The 15,842-nt window shown below is 37.3% G+C and overlaps 1 protein-coding gene across 4 annotated transcripts in view; it reads left to right on the top strand.

The window, feature by feature from the left end:
- The window catches only part of LOC113111594 (vesicle transport through interaction with t-SNAREs homolog 1A), a 125,535-nt gene that overhangs the window by 17,825 nt on the left and 91,868 nt on the right, over window positions 1-15,842 (top strand). For 2 of the 4 annotated variants that reach the window (XM_026276509.1, XM_026276507.1), the window contains exons 4-6: window positions 926-1,003; window positions 5,856-5,876; window positions 11,487-11,571. In XM_026276509.1, the coding sequence (XP_026132294.1) occupies window positions 926-1,003; window positions 5,856-5,876; window positions 11,487-11,571 (184 nt within the window). The remainder of the gene's footprint in view (window positions 1-925; window positions 1,004-5,855; window positions 5,877-11,486; window positions 11,572-15,842) is intronic. The other 2 variants (XM_026276510.1, XM_026276508.1) reach the window with 1 other exon arrangement.

Here is a 15,842-nt window from a genome sequence, read left to right as displayed (position 1 = left end):
TTAGTTCTCCCGTGGCTCTCTTGCACCTTTCCCTGCTCTCATCCTCCCGAAGACTGCCAGCCCGCAGGAAGAGCGAACAGAGGGAAGCAAAGGGCTCTTGGTAAACGCTGTCTCTGTGTTTTTTTTTCTCTCTCCTCCGCACCACCAGTGTGTGTTTTAGTTTTGAGGTTATTTGAAGAGGTCGGGTGTGTTTGTAAACATGCCATACTCGGCTCCTGCGTTCGCTGAATCGGAGGTGGCACGCTCTGAAGTGTTGGGTGTGTGTGTGTGTGTTTTCTTTTTTGGACACGGCATTCTTTTTCTCAACTGCGTAGCGGAGGAGAGACGGGGGAACGAGCCCAAATCTGATGGCACGCCAATCGCGTCGACCTGGGTGATGAATTATTCTCTGTCTAGCTCCCTGGCTTGGTATTATCACAGGGTCTGCCAGAGAACAGGACTGACAGCAGTGACAGCCCCCAGAACACATTTCCCTCTGACAACTGATACTTTCCTAATACGCTCCATGCCTCTGTCTTGTACTACGGTCCGCCATTCTACACTTTTTATTTATTTAAGTGAAAGGGGGGCTTTTGCTATTGTAGCCGAGGGCTCCGGTTCACTCAAGCCACACTAGATTACACACACACACACACACACACACACACACACACACACACACACACACACACAGGCTCGTACACTTCCTCTCTTTCCACGACACACACGCTTGCTTTCTCGCTTAAGTATATCACCTGGTGTAAGTATTTTAGTTTCGTTTGCTGATCCAACAGGGGGCTCTCGTGCTTTAGAAATGTGTGATTTTTCAAGTCAAGTGAACTAATGCTTGTTTTTTCTCTCTTTCTCCCCTTGCCCCTTTTCTTTTTCCTTCTCGATCTCTTCACTTTCTCTCTTTTTCCTCTCTCTCAACCTCTTCCCATTGCAGAAAAGGTCACGTATTGCCTACAGTGATGAGGTGCGGAACGAGCTCCTAGGGGATGGTGCGAGCTCCTCAGAGAGTCAGGTAGGGTGTTAATCAGGGGCTGTGCTTTCCCAGTCTGGGTGGCTGCTCGGGGTGAGGATGGGTCAGGGCTACGAGGGGCAGAGAGGGGCAGGCATTGGCACCCAGTCATGCAGAAGCAACACTGTTTAATGCAAAGCTGCCCAATGCTGAATGGGCTTTAGGCACTAACCAGTGTCTGGGCAGCAGCAGATTGGGGTAAATTCCCGCTTTCTCCCAGCTGTTCACCATGCGCCTCAGTCCTTATTCTTCAAAAAATGACCCCCCAAATCCAAAAAAAAATCCTTAAGTTCCTTAAACTGAGGGTGGGGGAAAAAACTATTAAAAAAAAAAAAAAAAGAAAAATCGTAAATGATTTTTAGTATTTCATATATAGTATTTGTATGTGTGCATATATAAATTATAATATAATGTAATAGAATATTATATATACCATGTATGAATATATCATATTCACAGTCATATACAAGTGTGTATTTTACAATTTATCACCTACACAGTTGTTTTTAAAAGGCAGACCACACAATAAGTTCCTTTGAATAATTACTGCATTTAATTATCTGCTATTTTTATCGAATATGCCAGATGTCAACATTACTCTCCAAGTGAGTGCATCCACAGGCACCTTGTGAAAGAGCCGTGAGATCATTCGTAACTGCTAAAGTTATTTTTTAGTTTTTTTGCCCCCCTCCCCACCTACTTATTAGAATTTCACAGATGACCTTTGCACCACACATCTTACAAACATATGTAGCGTTAGCCGTGATGGGTAATTGATATGCATATTCTCACCAAATTAGTAAGACACAAAAAAATGAGTGTGACACTTCATACGAAGTTGAGAGTAGAAGCGGCTCTCAAGCTGTCAAACCCACAGCTAGACATTGATCGTTTTATCAAATTCTTGCAAAAAAAAAAAAAAATGTTATAACTTGCTTTTTTTTTTTTCATTGACTTCTTTCTTCCTTTTATAAAATCAGTTTATGACAAATCACATTACTTTAGTTGTTATTCAAACTGCATTCAGTGACAGCTTCTTTTATCAGAAATAATTATGAATCGTCGTGGATGGCACAATAGCTCATTTGATATGGATTTTTAAGATGCACGCTTTCATACTTTATTCACTTTAGTGGCGTTTGAACAATAGGACAATAGTTTAAAAGGATTATATTTCAGTTCCTGAAGTTTCTTATTCTTTTTCATATTAACCATTCTCTAAACACTTAAAGATAATTTGCCTAATAACAAGACATTAGAGACAATAACAAGAGATATGCTTTATGTTAGATTGCAGCCATTGATCTGGTAAATGGAAGAAGTGCTTTGGGATGTTGTTATATTTATTGCTTTAGATGCAGTCAAGCTCCCCACTCTTTGTTACCTACAATATCAAAATCCTCATTTCACACAAACACACAGACACTAAGCAAAAGCGGGTATGAGGGTGAGCCACGTACAAAATGTGTATATATATATATATATATATATATATATAAACAAATAAATATTTAATTAATTATATATATATATATATATATATATATATATATATATATATATATATATATATATATATAAACAAATAAATATGTAATTAATAATATATATAAATATATATATATATATATATATATATATATATATATAATTACATATTTATTTGTTTGTAAATAGACACAAATACATTTTACATACATTTTATTAACTTATAAGTCTACTAAATATCTATATTATACTATATTTTATAATAGAGTGATATTAATTTTCCATGAAATAGGAAAATAATGATCCCATAGACATGTATGTTCTGTATTGGTTTTACACGTGCGTTTTAAATGTGCATAAATATTTTCTTAACTGGGAAAAAGAAGGACCAGATTTCATACCAGTTTTCATCGATCAGACCTCAGGTGTTGAATTAACTTAATTTCCATTTAAAGAAAAATAATGAATTAAACCAGGGGACGTTAACACAAGACTTGCTGTGAGTGGAGTGTTCGGAACTTCAGGGTTTTTTTTTTTATCGCACGAGACAGGAGCGATAGAGCGCAGGGGAAGAGATGTAGGGGTGTTGGGGGGTTGACTGGGGTGAGCCGGTCAATTTAATTCCTGACGATCTAAAAGAGGTCAGGATCATTTCATATAGCCCTGGCTGAGCAGATCATTACCAGTCACAAATCTGTTCGTTACATGGCGAGGATTTATAGCTAAGTAAATAGGGAGCCGTCATAAGTTCTGAAAATAGCGCGTCGGCCCGATGATAATAGCTAAAGGACGGTTTAATAGAGTTCGGCATTTATTCGTTATCTGTATGCGGACAGAGACCGAATTGGCGCTATCGCTCTTTTTTTTTAATAATGTGGTGGTCTACCGTTGCACATCCCTCCCCCTACCCTTTCCGCCTGAAACGCACACATTTTTACCACACACATTCTTGTGTGAGCGCACACACATTTTTATTTATTTTTTTCGCACACGAATACTCTGTGGAATAGTTTCGATTTCAGACACAGCAGAAGGCATGGCCACGAGAGATTGGGCAGGTTTGAGCCGGCGTGGACCAGATTTTACAGGCTACAAAGGAAGCAGATTACCACTTGTATCGAGTTCCGTACTGGGAAAAAAAAATCTTTGTTTGAAAATCCGCTGATTATCATAACAGAAAAATTGCAGCAGTGCAGTTTTGAATAACAACCACATGAAAAAAAAAGGCAAAAAGCGAAGGAATGAACTCATCATAACATAATTAAAAAATTTCGCGATTTTGTTTTTCGACGTTTCTCGAGAAATGCTTGCAAGTTCAGGTAAAGCAACAAAAGACTGGTTGTCTGGTTTGGTTTAAAGAGAAAAAACACAGCAGAAAAGAACAACAGCAAGCTTAAAGTCTTCCAGATTCTCCTGGTAAATCCTCGGCGAGGGCTCACAAGCGTCCAAGCAGCACAAATATGATAGAACAAGGTTTGTTTGGTGTTCATTGAGACGGTCTGCAGGGTTGTGTTTAGCTCGGGTGGGCTCACAGCAAACCTAAATAGCTACTTCTATAGCGTATTCACAAACTTTGACCTTTTGAATAATGCAGGCAACGCATTAATAATACTACAAAACAAAACAAAAAAAAAAACCACATACACAGCAAGGAGCTGCAATGCGGCCCGACTTATTTCCTGGTTCTATGTGTAGAAATCATTTTTAACTTCAACTTAATGTTGAAGGTTAACTTCAACATTTTAACTATTTTAATATAATACATTTTTTAGAATTGTATGTTTTATTATTATTATTATTATTATTTGTTTTTCCATAGCATGCTCATTGTGTTGTTAGAATATATATATGTAATGTAACTTTTATTCTTTTGGGACACAACCCCGATTATTTAATTATTTTATTATTACTTTTTTGTGTTTCATATTTATTTTCATGTTTTGTTTTGGTTGATTATTTTATTTCCTACATTTAAATTTGAAACTAAAATGTACAATATATAGTTAAATGCTTATTTTTATGATGGTTTTATTTTCAGGTTTTTTACATTTATGTTTAGTCCTTATTTATTTAGTGATTTAGTGACGTGCTTCAACCATATCTTTGTTGCGAACCCACGACAGATGGGAGAAAAAGATTTGAAACACACCGTCCCCAGCACCGACAGCGGCCACCACCGCAGTTTAACACCACGACCATAGATTCTGCCTTTTTAGTGAGGTATTAAGTTTATAATTCACGATCCGAGTTCTGTCTCTTTTCTGATATGCTAGCGAATGATTTAAAAATAGCCAAATTCAAAATGACCAGCGCACACAAAAAGAGATGAGAGGCCTTTAATAATGGCCCAGAGCTTCCCCTTAGATCTGCTAACCTTTAATCTCTGGCAAGAAATGGAGATTAAAAAAATCACCTGCAACGGCTGACAAATTAAGAAACTTGTCCTTCCCCTTCTCTTCTGAATATGTTTCGTGCTGCCGATAAGCAACTCACCTTTTGCCGAGAACGCCTGTTACATAAAGAGGCTATAATGAAGAGCTTCTTTAAATGCTCAATGTACTTGATTAAATTGAAATTATGCTAGCCTCTTTCAGAGACCATTCAAGAGCCACTGAATTCACCACAAGACATGCATTGTCTGTTTTACTAGTTTTAATATGCTATTCCCTTTCATAAAAAATAAATAACCCATGCATGCGTTTCTTTTCTTTTTTTTCTCTTCCATGGTAGGTTGTTTCCATAATAAGATGCAACGGCTTGGCTTTATGTTTATGTATACATGTTCGTCCCTCATGGGCCTAATGCTTAAAATACTAATTTGACATGGATAGCGAGTCAGAAATGACGGGCATGTCCTGTAATAATGAAAAGGAGCATTTCTTGGTGTCACTTTCTGTTTCTTAGCCCAGAAGTAGGAGTCCTGTGGAGTTGTTGTTAAAGAGCCTAAATCCTCAAAGCTTCAATCCTTACTGTACAAAATCTGTATTATCCTACTGTACCGCCAGTGTTTTTCCCCCCTTATGCCATATCAAGTGCTGTGATGTGACTGTTTCTCTCCCCCTCTTCCTTGATGATGATAGTTTAGACGTCGTGAGTTGAGAAATCCATTCCCAGTCTCTTTGTTTAATGTGACAGCACGAGAACTTGATCTTTGTTTGTTCAAAAAAGTCGGCATGAGTCTCGTGTTTAGCTTCTTTTAATGTGTTTGTCTGTGATTTCTAAATGCTAAACATGCAAACAGATAAATCGTCAAGGTTAATTCTGTACCCAGCCGCATGACTGATCTGCTTCCTGCCATGTCTCGGCTTTTTATCTATCTCTCTCACTCTCTTTCTCCCTCCCTCTATTTTGTGCCTTCATGTGGCAGTTGATAAAGTTACGTGAAGAGGTAAGTGCTGCTCTTCCTTCCCGTTTATGTCTTCTCTTTTTCCCGCGGATCCTCCATTCATTTTTCCCCCTTCGGCAGAATAAAAAAGGCCTAATCTGATTTTAAAGTCTCTTTTGATTGAGCTCAAAATGAGGCTCATTTCTACATACTGCTCTATGAGGAACTGAATCAAAGCTGTTTCACACCAAACCTTAAAAGATTTAATCAGCTTGTCAAAACATTCACCCAATGTGAAAACGCAACGAGACATGCTGTTACAATAACAAGGGAGGGGGAGATCTGGATAAGCTTTTCTTTTCTTTTAGTGATTGGTCATGATGGTCCACTATTCGTCCATCTTTAGTCAATTTGTGATGTTAACTATTTTGTGTTTTTTTTTTTTTTTCATGATTATTATTATTACTATTTTAATTTTTTTTTTTTTGTGCATGCTGTTTTAGCTATTAGTAGTCTGCATGGTAAAATTTTTACTTTATTGAAACAGTTTTTTTAATTTTATTTTTAAATATCAAGTAGTTCTTTCAACCATCCAGCTGTTTTTGAACAAAAAGATGCATCTTATATGGCCGATATTATATCCTGCATAAGTGAAGAATCATGTGACACTGAAAACTAATGTCTACTGAAAATTCAGCTTTGCCATCATGGGAATAAATTAATCTTAATCTTAAAATATATTAAAAGAGGGTATTTTTCTTAAATTCCAATAATATTTCACAAAGTGATGACCTATCTTTTTTGTTTTATTTCTTAGAAACAATCCTAAAATTTTAGAATGATGTTATGTTCTAATTTCATCTATATGCACAATTATCACCTTTGTAATATGTTTTATAGTCCATTTATTTTGAAAATAAGTAATTCTTTTCTTAAGTAGTATACAGCAGGTATAAACTCCTTATTTGCACCATATAAAATAAAGTATTTTTAAATGTTTGTTTACATTGATTATATTGATTTACATCCAACTGCAGAGTTTTCTTTGTGCAGTGTTAGGAAGCAGCTCCAGACGTTACCCCCACTCAGTGAATGAGAAACACAATAGCCTGCCTTTTAGTCCAAGATAAGGGGACGATTTGTAATGTCATTTTGTATTTGTAGCATTCATCCGACTTGGAAGTGAGCATGCATGTGGATTACGGCAAAAAAGGCCGTCGTCTCGGTTTGCTTGTGTGTGCATTCGCTCGCCGGTATCTTCATCTCCTGTCTAGGGTCGTGAGTGTGTGTGTGTGTGTGTGTGTGTGTGTGTTTTGTTGTTTGGACTTGGGATTCCCCTATTCATAGACGCATGCAGACACACACACACACACAGACTACAATATCTGAAGATCTTCATTCATAAAGGAAGCCGTCTCTCAGTGGAGGACTCGATAGCACTGCATCATGCTTTTGTAAAGATGTTTAGTAAGTGATTGCTTATCTTTAAAGATAACAGTATTTACAATGCAAATGTCTGATTCTTTCTATCTTGAAGAAATCGTAAAGGCGCATTAAATATTTATGGATGCAAAAAAGAAAATCCTTATCTTCGCTTCTGTCGTCTTATGAAAGTAAAACGACACTTGCATCATTTTCCTAATTCATTACTACTGTAAGTATGTGTCATCCTGTTATGTACTGTAAAAAATAACAACACAAATTCAAATATATTGATCTTAAGTGGCTGATAATATTCTTTACTCTTCCCCATCTCAAAGCTACACCGGAAACATTCAAGTAAACAATTCAGAGCATGCTAGAAGATCATCTTAGCTCAAATAAGAGAAGAAATTCAGCAGTGCCTCTGGTTTGGAGGATCTTTGTAGACTCTTGTGTTTGTGTGTGTGCGAACATCAGTATATTGTTTAGATTTCTTCACTTCCTATTGCTGAATAATCCCATTTGTAGAGCCATACCACCTCCTGCATTTATAATTTACAGCCCCTCACAGTTCTGCGTTCTTTGCTACCTTGACTTGTGTTTCTCCTTTTTTTGTTATTGTTTTTCCCACATGGCCAAACAAAATGGGAGTATAGCATTTTTTTTTTTCAGCCTTGGGTCAAAAGACATCTTCAGTGGGTTCAGCCGCCCTTGTTTTTACCCCAGAATGTAGAGTTTTTTAAATCACACAGTTTTTTCCCCCCTTCCCATTTTACTGAATTTGAATCAAAGCCTATGCAGCTTATACACACTTAGCCTGCTTTTTAAAACTGTACTTTTCCTCAGCTGGAAAACATGTTTAAATATTTAGCACCCTCATTCACAGCTGTTTGACACTTGTAATTCCTTTTCTTACAAGTCCCAAACAAACGGCGGAGAAGATCACATAGTCAGTCTGAATCATAGCTGTCATCATTATTCACTTTGACTCCAATCCCCCCCCCCCCCACCATTTGAAATAATAAGGAATCATCAAAACTTTATACAATTGCGATTGTAAGCGCTCGTGTTTGATATTGAAAAAAGGGGAGAGAGAAGGGAAGACGATTCTTTTGAGTCACAGTTGCATTGTTCCTGGGCTCCACGTTAATAACTTACAACTGAAGTGCGGCTCTTCACAAAAGAGAAAAAATGCAAAGATAGAAAAAAACGGAAAAATAAAATTCTCGTTTATGGTATCTAAGAACGTCTTTGTAGAAAAAGTAGGTGTCAGATGAAAAGGCATACATGCATTGGCACAAATGAGAAGGGGTGCACATAGAGGCGGTCGTGAGCGCACCAATATTTATCATTTCCTCTTAAAAAAAAAAAAAAAAAAAAGCTTCTGTTGAACTCCACTATTTTGACAGTCCTGCTGCTCCAATAGTGAATAAAGAGAAATTTCTTTTATTCAGGTCATTTTGGTCTATGAAAGTGAGTGATGTGCATCTAGGGCTTTTTGTTTTTAAAATCTGAACTAATACGTTATGTCTAACGTGTTTGTTACTCGTAATCATCTCCTTACGGATGCGTGGGACCTTTATCGAAAAAACGAATCTGGTGGAGGGAGGTAATTCGTTTTGATAGACCATTCTTCCACGTTTCCAGGAAGTTGTCGTCACTGCACCTACGCGGCCACCTTCGGTGTGTGTCACCCCCATTCCCCCGCACCCCACACACACGCACAATAGACATCAACAGCCTCCCTCCCTCAGAAAAATAGACCGACTGAGGGAGTGAGAACGAGCGAGGGAGAGAAATTCAAGAAAAAGCTTTGAAGTGGCTTTCTGGCGCACGAGTCTGCTGGCCGTCTCCCCGAGACGTGTCACCTTTGCCGAGAGGGAATAGGAAAATCACGTTTCGAATGGTAATGATAACATACTAATCACTTGAGCGCTTTGAAGACGGGGGAGCGAGCTACTCTGTCAGTATCCCCGGCTGCCTTGTGCTTCCAGGCACACAGGCACATCCCTGGTCTAGGTGTATTAGTTTAAGCGGTGCATGTCAATACGTCCCCTCCATCTCAGCTGATCCAGAGGGGCTCATTAGGCAGAGATGGCTCCCTTTCCCCATACGCACTCCCACCCCCGTCCTCTCCTCTTTCTCTATCCCTCTCTCTCTTTCCATCTCTCCTTTCCTCTATCTCCCACGATCACTCCCTCCCTTAAACTATTAAAACATATTTCAGCTATTTTAAATGACATCTGTCAACCGAGAGGAGGAGAAGAAAAAAAAAAGTTCAGACAATTTCCCTTCTCTGTGATTGTCAAACTTTTAAAAGTGGAATGCTGTCTATTTTTCATTTCATTTCCTTGGAGTGATTAGCCGCTACATATTTTGACAGCTTAACTAGAACTGGAAACTTGTTTCTCTCGCTTTTTCCCCATGCCTGTATTCTTTCTGTGCATGTAAATAGGAATAAAGGTAAACGTCCTTTAGAAATGTAGTTAGCTCTCTCTGTTATGTATTTACAAATATAAATTCAGCGGTCTCATTCAGTGTGCACACTCATAAATGATATGACTTACCAGAAAATAGTGCATGAATCTTAGTTTTTTTTGTATCTGCAGTGAAGTTTAAAAGTTTAAGACTACATAGTTTAGTTTTAATAAAGTTTTAGGATTGTGCCCAATTTTAAACAGAGAAGTCATGATGTGAAATGAATGCAAAATATTCATTACTGACTTAAAGTAATTCAGAATCTGAAATAAGTGTCAATTTGTGACATTGATCATGTGAAATTCTTTGTATTAAATATTGATGTTCTGATGCCCAAGATTTGGATCATTCTTGAATCATGCTGGATCACATGATCATCATATTTTAAAGGGAGAAGATGGGGACAAACTAAAGACATCTGAAATTCATTTGAACATTTTTACTTAAATCTATGCTTGTGTACTATAATTAGCAATGAAAAGCCTAAATTAAGGAAAATCCAACATAATTTTTTATTTTTTTTTTTTTAACTAATGAATTTTTGGACCCCATTTTATTTAATTTCTAACACAGATATATTTAAGTATGTATGAGTTATTTAGATATTTTGCATAAATTCTGGTATTTATACTATTTACACACTACCATTCAAAGGTTTGGGGTCAGTAAGATTTTCTTTTCAACTTCCTATTCATTCCTATGCACAATTTTTCAATTGTGATAATATTAAGAAATTAATATTAAGAAAATTTTGAGATTCTTATGCACCAAATCATCACATATGGAATACAGGAATATTTTACTTTATAAAATTTAATATTTTAATATTTTTATTTTTATTTTTATTTTATATATAAAAAAATATATTGTAATATTTCACACACTGTTGTTAATTTGCTGTATTTTTATGTTGTTGTTGTTTTATGTTCTTGAAAGAAGTCTGATACCACTTCAGTGTTTTCAGTATGGCCAAGGTTATTAATTTACTGAAATTAGTTGTCATCATTTGAAAGACATATAAATGCTGCCCACAGTGTGCAATATGAATGCATCTGGTCCTTCACCATGATGTTTATTTTAATCTTACATTTATAACTTCTGTAACTCACCAAATAACGTACCAACCTCTCCTTGAAAAAGTTTACACACCTTGTTGGTTTGCATTATTTACAGTGACCCCAAAACATCCAAAATGCACAGCAGACAAACCAGCAAGTGTTTTACACTAGAGTGTCAGCATACACTTTTAAAAATACAGGTTCCAACCACAGATGCCAATAAAGAACCTTTATTTGTAGAAGTGTACACATCAAATAAAAAACATAGTGTAACGAGGTTTATGATCATCCTGAACTCAGACTAACAGATATTGGGTAATCTGTAGCAGCATTTGAAAATATATTACAGCTCAATTAGCCATCCCTCCCATACTAATCTTTGCCCTGGTTTTAAACGTGAGGTAATGAGATCTGGCAACACCTTCAGAACAAAGCCACTGCAAAAAGGAAGCCTCAATTAAAAAGAAGGAAAGGTGTTAGATTGGAGCTCCGTCCTTTTTTGCTTTGGAATTTGCACCAAGATCAGTCCAATTTATGAAAACGCAACTCATAATTAGACATCCTCAAATCAAGATATAAGTTAAATTAAAACGAAGTGGTCTGTACCCTTTTGTCTTAGTGTGTCTGTTATTGTGTTGGAAATGTCTCTGTAAATAATGTCCCTGTCTTCTCAATCACTCTCATTGTTTTCTTTCCATCTGTGGTTTGTTTTCAGAGAGCACATCTGTTGGACAACACAGAGAGGCTGGAAAGGTCATCTCGGAGGCTGGAAGCTGGCTACCAGATAGCGGTGGAAACCGGTAGGCATTCTGGGTAGGGGGGTATGCGACAGCAAATTGTCTCGCTCGTATGCACTGTAAAAAGAGAAAGAGGAGAGAAAAAAAAACCGCCTTGACGACTGGTGACATTTTCAGGAGCACATCAAAGAGAAGCAAGAGGGAGAGAGGTGTAGAGCAGCAGCGCAGTACTGTTAGGCTCACACAAAACACACCACCTTATTTCCATTCACCTACCTGTGTGTGTGTGTGTGGTGAGAGAGAGAGAGAAAGAGAGAGAGAGAGTTTTAATATGGGTTCCAAATGATGGCGTGTCGTCTAGAACAAACAACAACACCCTGCCTCCACCGTCCTGCAATTTTTCAAGCTAAATAAAGACGAGATCTTTAAATAAACCGGTTTCTAAATAAAGCACCTTAGACGTCACCCGATTCGCCCCTGTCTGAAGGCTAGTCTTTATCTTTAAATACAAGAAAATGAACTAATTTAGATCTGAAATCGATTGAATCAGCAGTCTTTTTTTTTTTAGCCTGACAGTCACCGTGTTGTTGAAGCAGAGTGTATTCCTCAGAGACGTATCAAAGCTTGTTCTTCAAGAAGCTACTGGCTTTCTTCGGCTCCTGCCTTAGTTTTGAAAAGTTTGTTAATTTACACTATAATGGCGGGGTGGCTTGCGCGCGACGTCGACACAGTTAATAATTCAAATCAAGAAAGGGTTGCACAGACCACTGGCGTTTGATGTCTCGCAAGAACAACTCACAAATTCATAAATGCAATCTGCATCCCCCGCTGAAAAATTTAGTTGCATTTATTTTGGATCCTCTCAAGCCTGTGCTTCATTTTTTTTCATTCCTGCCCTGCATACATATTTTTAATATATATAAATATATATATATATATATGTTCAGTTCACTGAATGAAGTCCCTTTGTTTTTCTGCTATTCAGACACATTTTTTTACTTATGTCTGCCCAATTGAATTTTCTGCTTTTCTAGTAGATACCAAAGCGGAAGCCCGTAGATTTCAACGGCGGGATCAGACTCCCTCTGAGAGGAGTTTTCCTCCCATAAAGGACGGTTTCTGCCTCTGAGAGCCGTCACAATGCCGCACTGCTTCCCTTCTCTCAGTGTGGGAGCCGCGAGCGCAGAACAATGACTGTTTACTCAGCCCTTCTCTAACCGCGTTAAAGCGCAACTCGGCCTGTGCGTCTCACTCCTGTGATCCTAATCCCTGACCCCACTGTCCACAACCAAAACTCACGTACACACACACCTGGATCTTAAAAGCATAGCGGCAGGTAGTCCTAAACTGAAGCGGCCCAAGAAGGACAAACCCTGTACTTTTGGGATTTGGGCACAGCAACCGCGTGCAAAATGCACAGCGATCGCTGGGGTAAACACAGACCCGCTTTGGTGGCTGTTGAGGAGCTGCAGGGATAGATGTGCTTTGTTTGGGTTGCGGCTGTGACCCTCGCTCTCTGTGTCACACTGAGTTGGATCGGCCAGTTTATGGACCGTTTGTTAAAATTCACTCGAGCGGCAATCCACACCTGCCATAACGCCGGCCGTTCGGGTTTCTGCTATCCTGTAACAAAACAAAACAGTTCTAAAATAGTATAGAGAATAAATAATGACTAATGACTTTTTTGTATTATTTTATATTGGCTTTAAGTATAAAATAATACATATAACTGTTTTTAAATTAAATTATGTATACACACAAACAAATAATAAATGTATCATCTTGAAATAATAGCTTACTTAAAATCTAAACATCCTGTATGTTTGTTTACACATTTTATTATTACTTCTACATTTCATAAATATAAAGTAATGGAGTATTAATATTTATAAATTATCTATGTAAAGATAAGTATTTTTACATTTAAAGTCTTTAAAAAAATAAAATAGTTAGAATCAAAATAATATCAGTTAGTTTGCAAATCGTATAGCGATTAAAAAATTACTAAAACATTTAAGGTCACATTTTCTTTATTATTTCTATCAATGGTTTCAATAAGACAGCCTTTAAACTCTTTGTACTGAGCAAAAAAAAAATATTGTTTGGGATGATTTGTCAGGTTATTTTGTTTTTGATACAAGTTTTGATTCTAAAAGAAAAATGTCCTAGTTATTTTTTTTTGATTGCACCTGCAGAGTGTCAGTGAGGAGACCGTGAATGTGTGTTTTAAGCGCGTTTTAGTGTGTGTGATGCGTTCAGTCCAGCACAAGCATCATGTCAGGAGCACTCCAGGCCCTCAGAGAGAGATTGAGAGTGCTCTCTGGACATGCAGAGCTTTTTACCAAACTGTTTGTCTCATAAATAAAGTATGGGTCTTCATTAGGAGAGGGCACCCACTTGAAAGCTGCCTGATCCAGAGGCACGCCGGCCTGAAGAGAGCCTGGAGTACAGTAGGAGGGAGCAAATCAGCCAATTTAAAGGCATTTAAATCAGAGATGTCCCAGAGCCCACAAGCGTTAAATAAACCCTAATCAAAGAAATGCCCGGCTGTTTATGAAAGCCAAGGAAGTGGGCAAAAGATGTTTTGTATGGAGGAAAATAAAATGCCTAGGGGGTCTCATTCTGTTATTTGCAGTCACATTTGGGATTGTTGGAGAATATTTAGTTGTTGTTTTTTCTTAGGAAACAATTAATCTCAGACAGTTGACCTCAAAATCGGATTAATTAATCAAAATTAATTTTAACGGAGTGTCCCGATATAAATAAACACGAGACGGCGTCTGTAAGGAGCAGAGCGGTGGCCTTTGAATACGTAGCAGCCGCTGTGGCAGCGGATCGATGGGGCAAAATAAAACCAGCTCATTAGGGATTGATTTCAGCAGTGTTTAGATAAGCAGAGTGGGTCGGGGCCTGGCCCCTGGGGCCCACACCAGGGCCCAAAGTTCACGCAGAGCCAGGTAGAGAGTGTCTCCGCAGGCCATCATCTTTATTAGTACCCAGATAAGCTGATTAGGCCTTGTCAATCAAAGGTGCCAATGACTCAATCGAGAGGCCCGTCTTTTCTTTCTCTCTCTCCTTCCTTTTTTGTGATAAATCATTGAAGCGACCAACAAAGCAGTAGCCATGGCGGCTAAGCTAAGCAGCCCTGCAGTTGTCACCAAGGCAGACGACGCAAGGACCCTGTGATGATGTGACGGCTGTATTAAAGAGTACATCAATTTGTTTGAGAGCGGTTTGATTTTTTCTGCAGTGGTATTTAAAGAGCATGCGAGGGGGGAGAGTAGTTGTTGTCGCAGGCTTTACCGAGAAGCCGAGAGTGCCCCCGATAGAAATAAATAACAAAATAAATGATCGAATGAAGAAATAAATAAATATGTTTTGTAAACATGAAGAACCGCTGCTCCTTTTGAGCGTGAGCACGGCTTTAAGACACGCTGTGTCAGTCCATGGGTGTCAGAGCATCCCAGTAACAGACACGCGATTGTCTCCATCTTACTGCCTCTAGCTCGCTTTCTTTCTCCCTCATGTTATCGTTCTTTCATTTTCTTTCCTTCATCCCTCTCCTCCACTCTTTCTGGTTGTTTTCTAGCATTTTATAAAACTGATAACTTGGTTCTTTGAATGGAATTCCCTTTTTTCTTAACTGTCATTTCTCTGTGTTGCCATGGCCTTTTCTTCTTAAGCACTTGAAACATTTTTGAAGATGATGATTATTATTATTCAGTATAATTTAATAACAATAATAATACAATTAAATATGTCAACATTAGAGTGAGTTTTGGTTTTAAATCTTTTCAGTAATCTCTTAAACAAAATAATATGATATTTAGTTATATAATATTTAATAATAATAATAACAACAACAATAATAATAATAATAATAATAATAGTAACTAAATTGAAAATGTCAAAATGAAATTAAACACATTCAATAATGTTGTTTTTTTATATTTATTTACATAACCTAAAATATATATTTAGTTATATAACATTAAGTATTGTTGTAGTAGTTTTAATAACAATAATAATAATGATCTTGATGATTGTAAATTAAAATGATGAAATTAGATAAATTCATTAATGTACTGAATAGTTGCTGTTATTGTTAAAAATATTTAAATAGTCTCTTCAACTAAAGTCATATGTGACCCAAGACCACAAAACCAATCATAAGGGTCAATTTTTCAAGATTAATTTTTTTTTAGGATAGAATAAAATTAGAAAATTTAGAATCTGAGGGTGCCAATAAATATTGAGAAAATCGCCTTTAAAGTCGCCCAAATTAAGCTCTAGCAATGCGTATTACTAATCAAAAATTAAGTTTTAATATATTT

The sequence above is a fragment of the Carassius auratus genome, chromosome 12, assembly GCF_003368295.1.
Source record: "Carassius auratus strain Wakin chromosome 12, ASM336829v1, whole genome shotgun sequence".
In the NCBI taxonomy this organism is placed as follows: Eukaryota; Metazoa; Chordata; class Actinopteri; order Cypriniformes; family Cyprinidae; genus Carassius; species Carassius auratus.
Note: the sequence above shows the minus strand (reverse complement) of the source record. Positions and strands in the feature narration are given on the sequence as shown.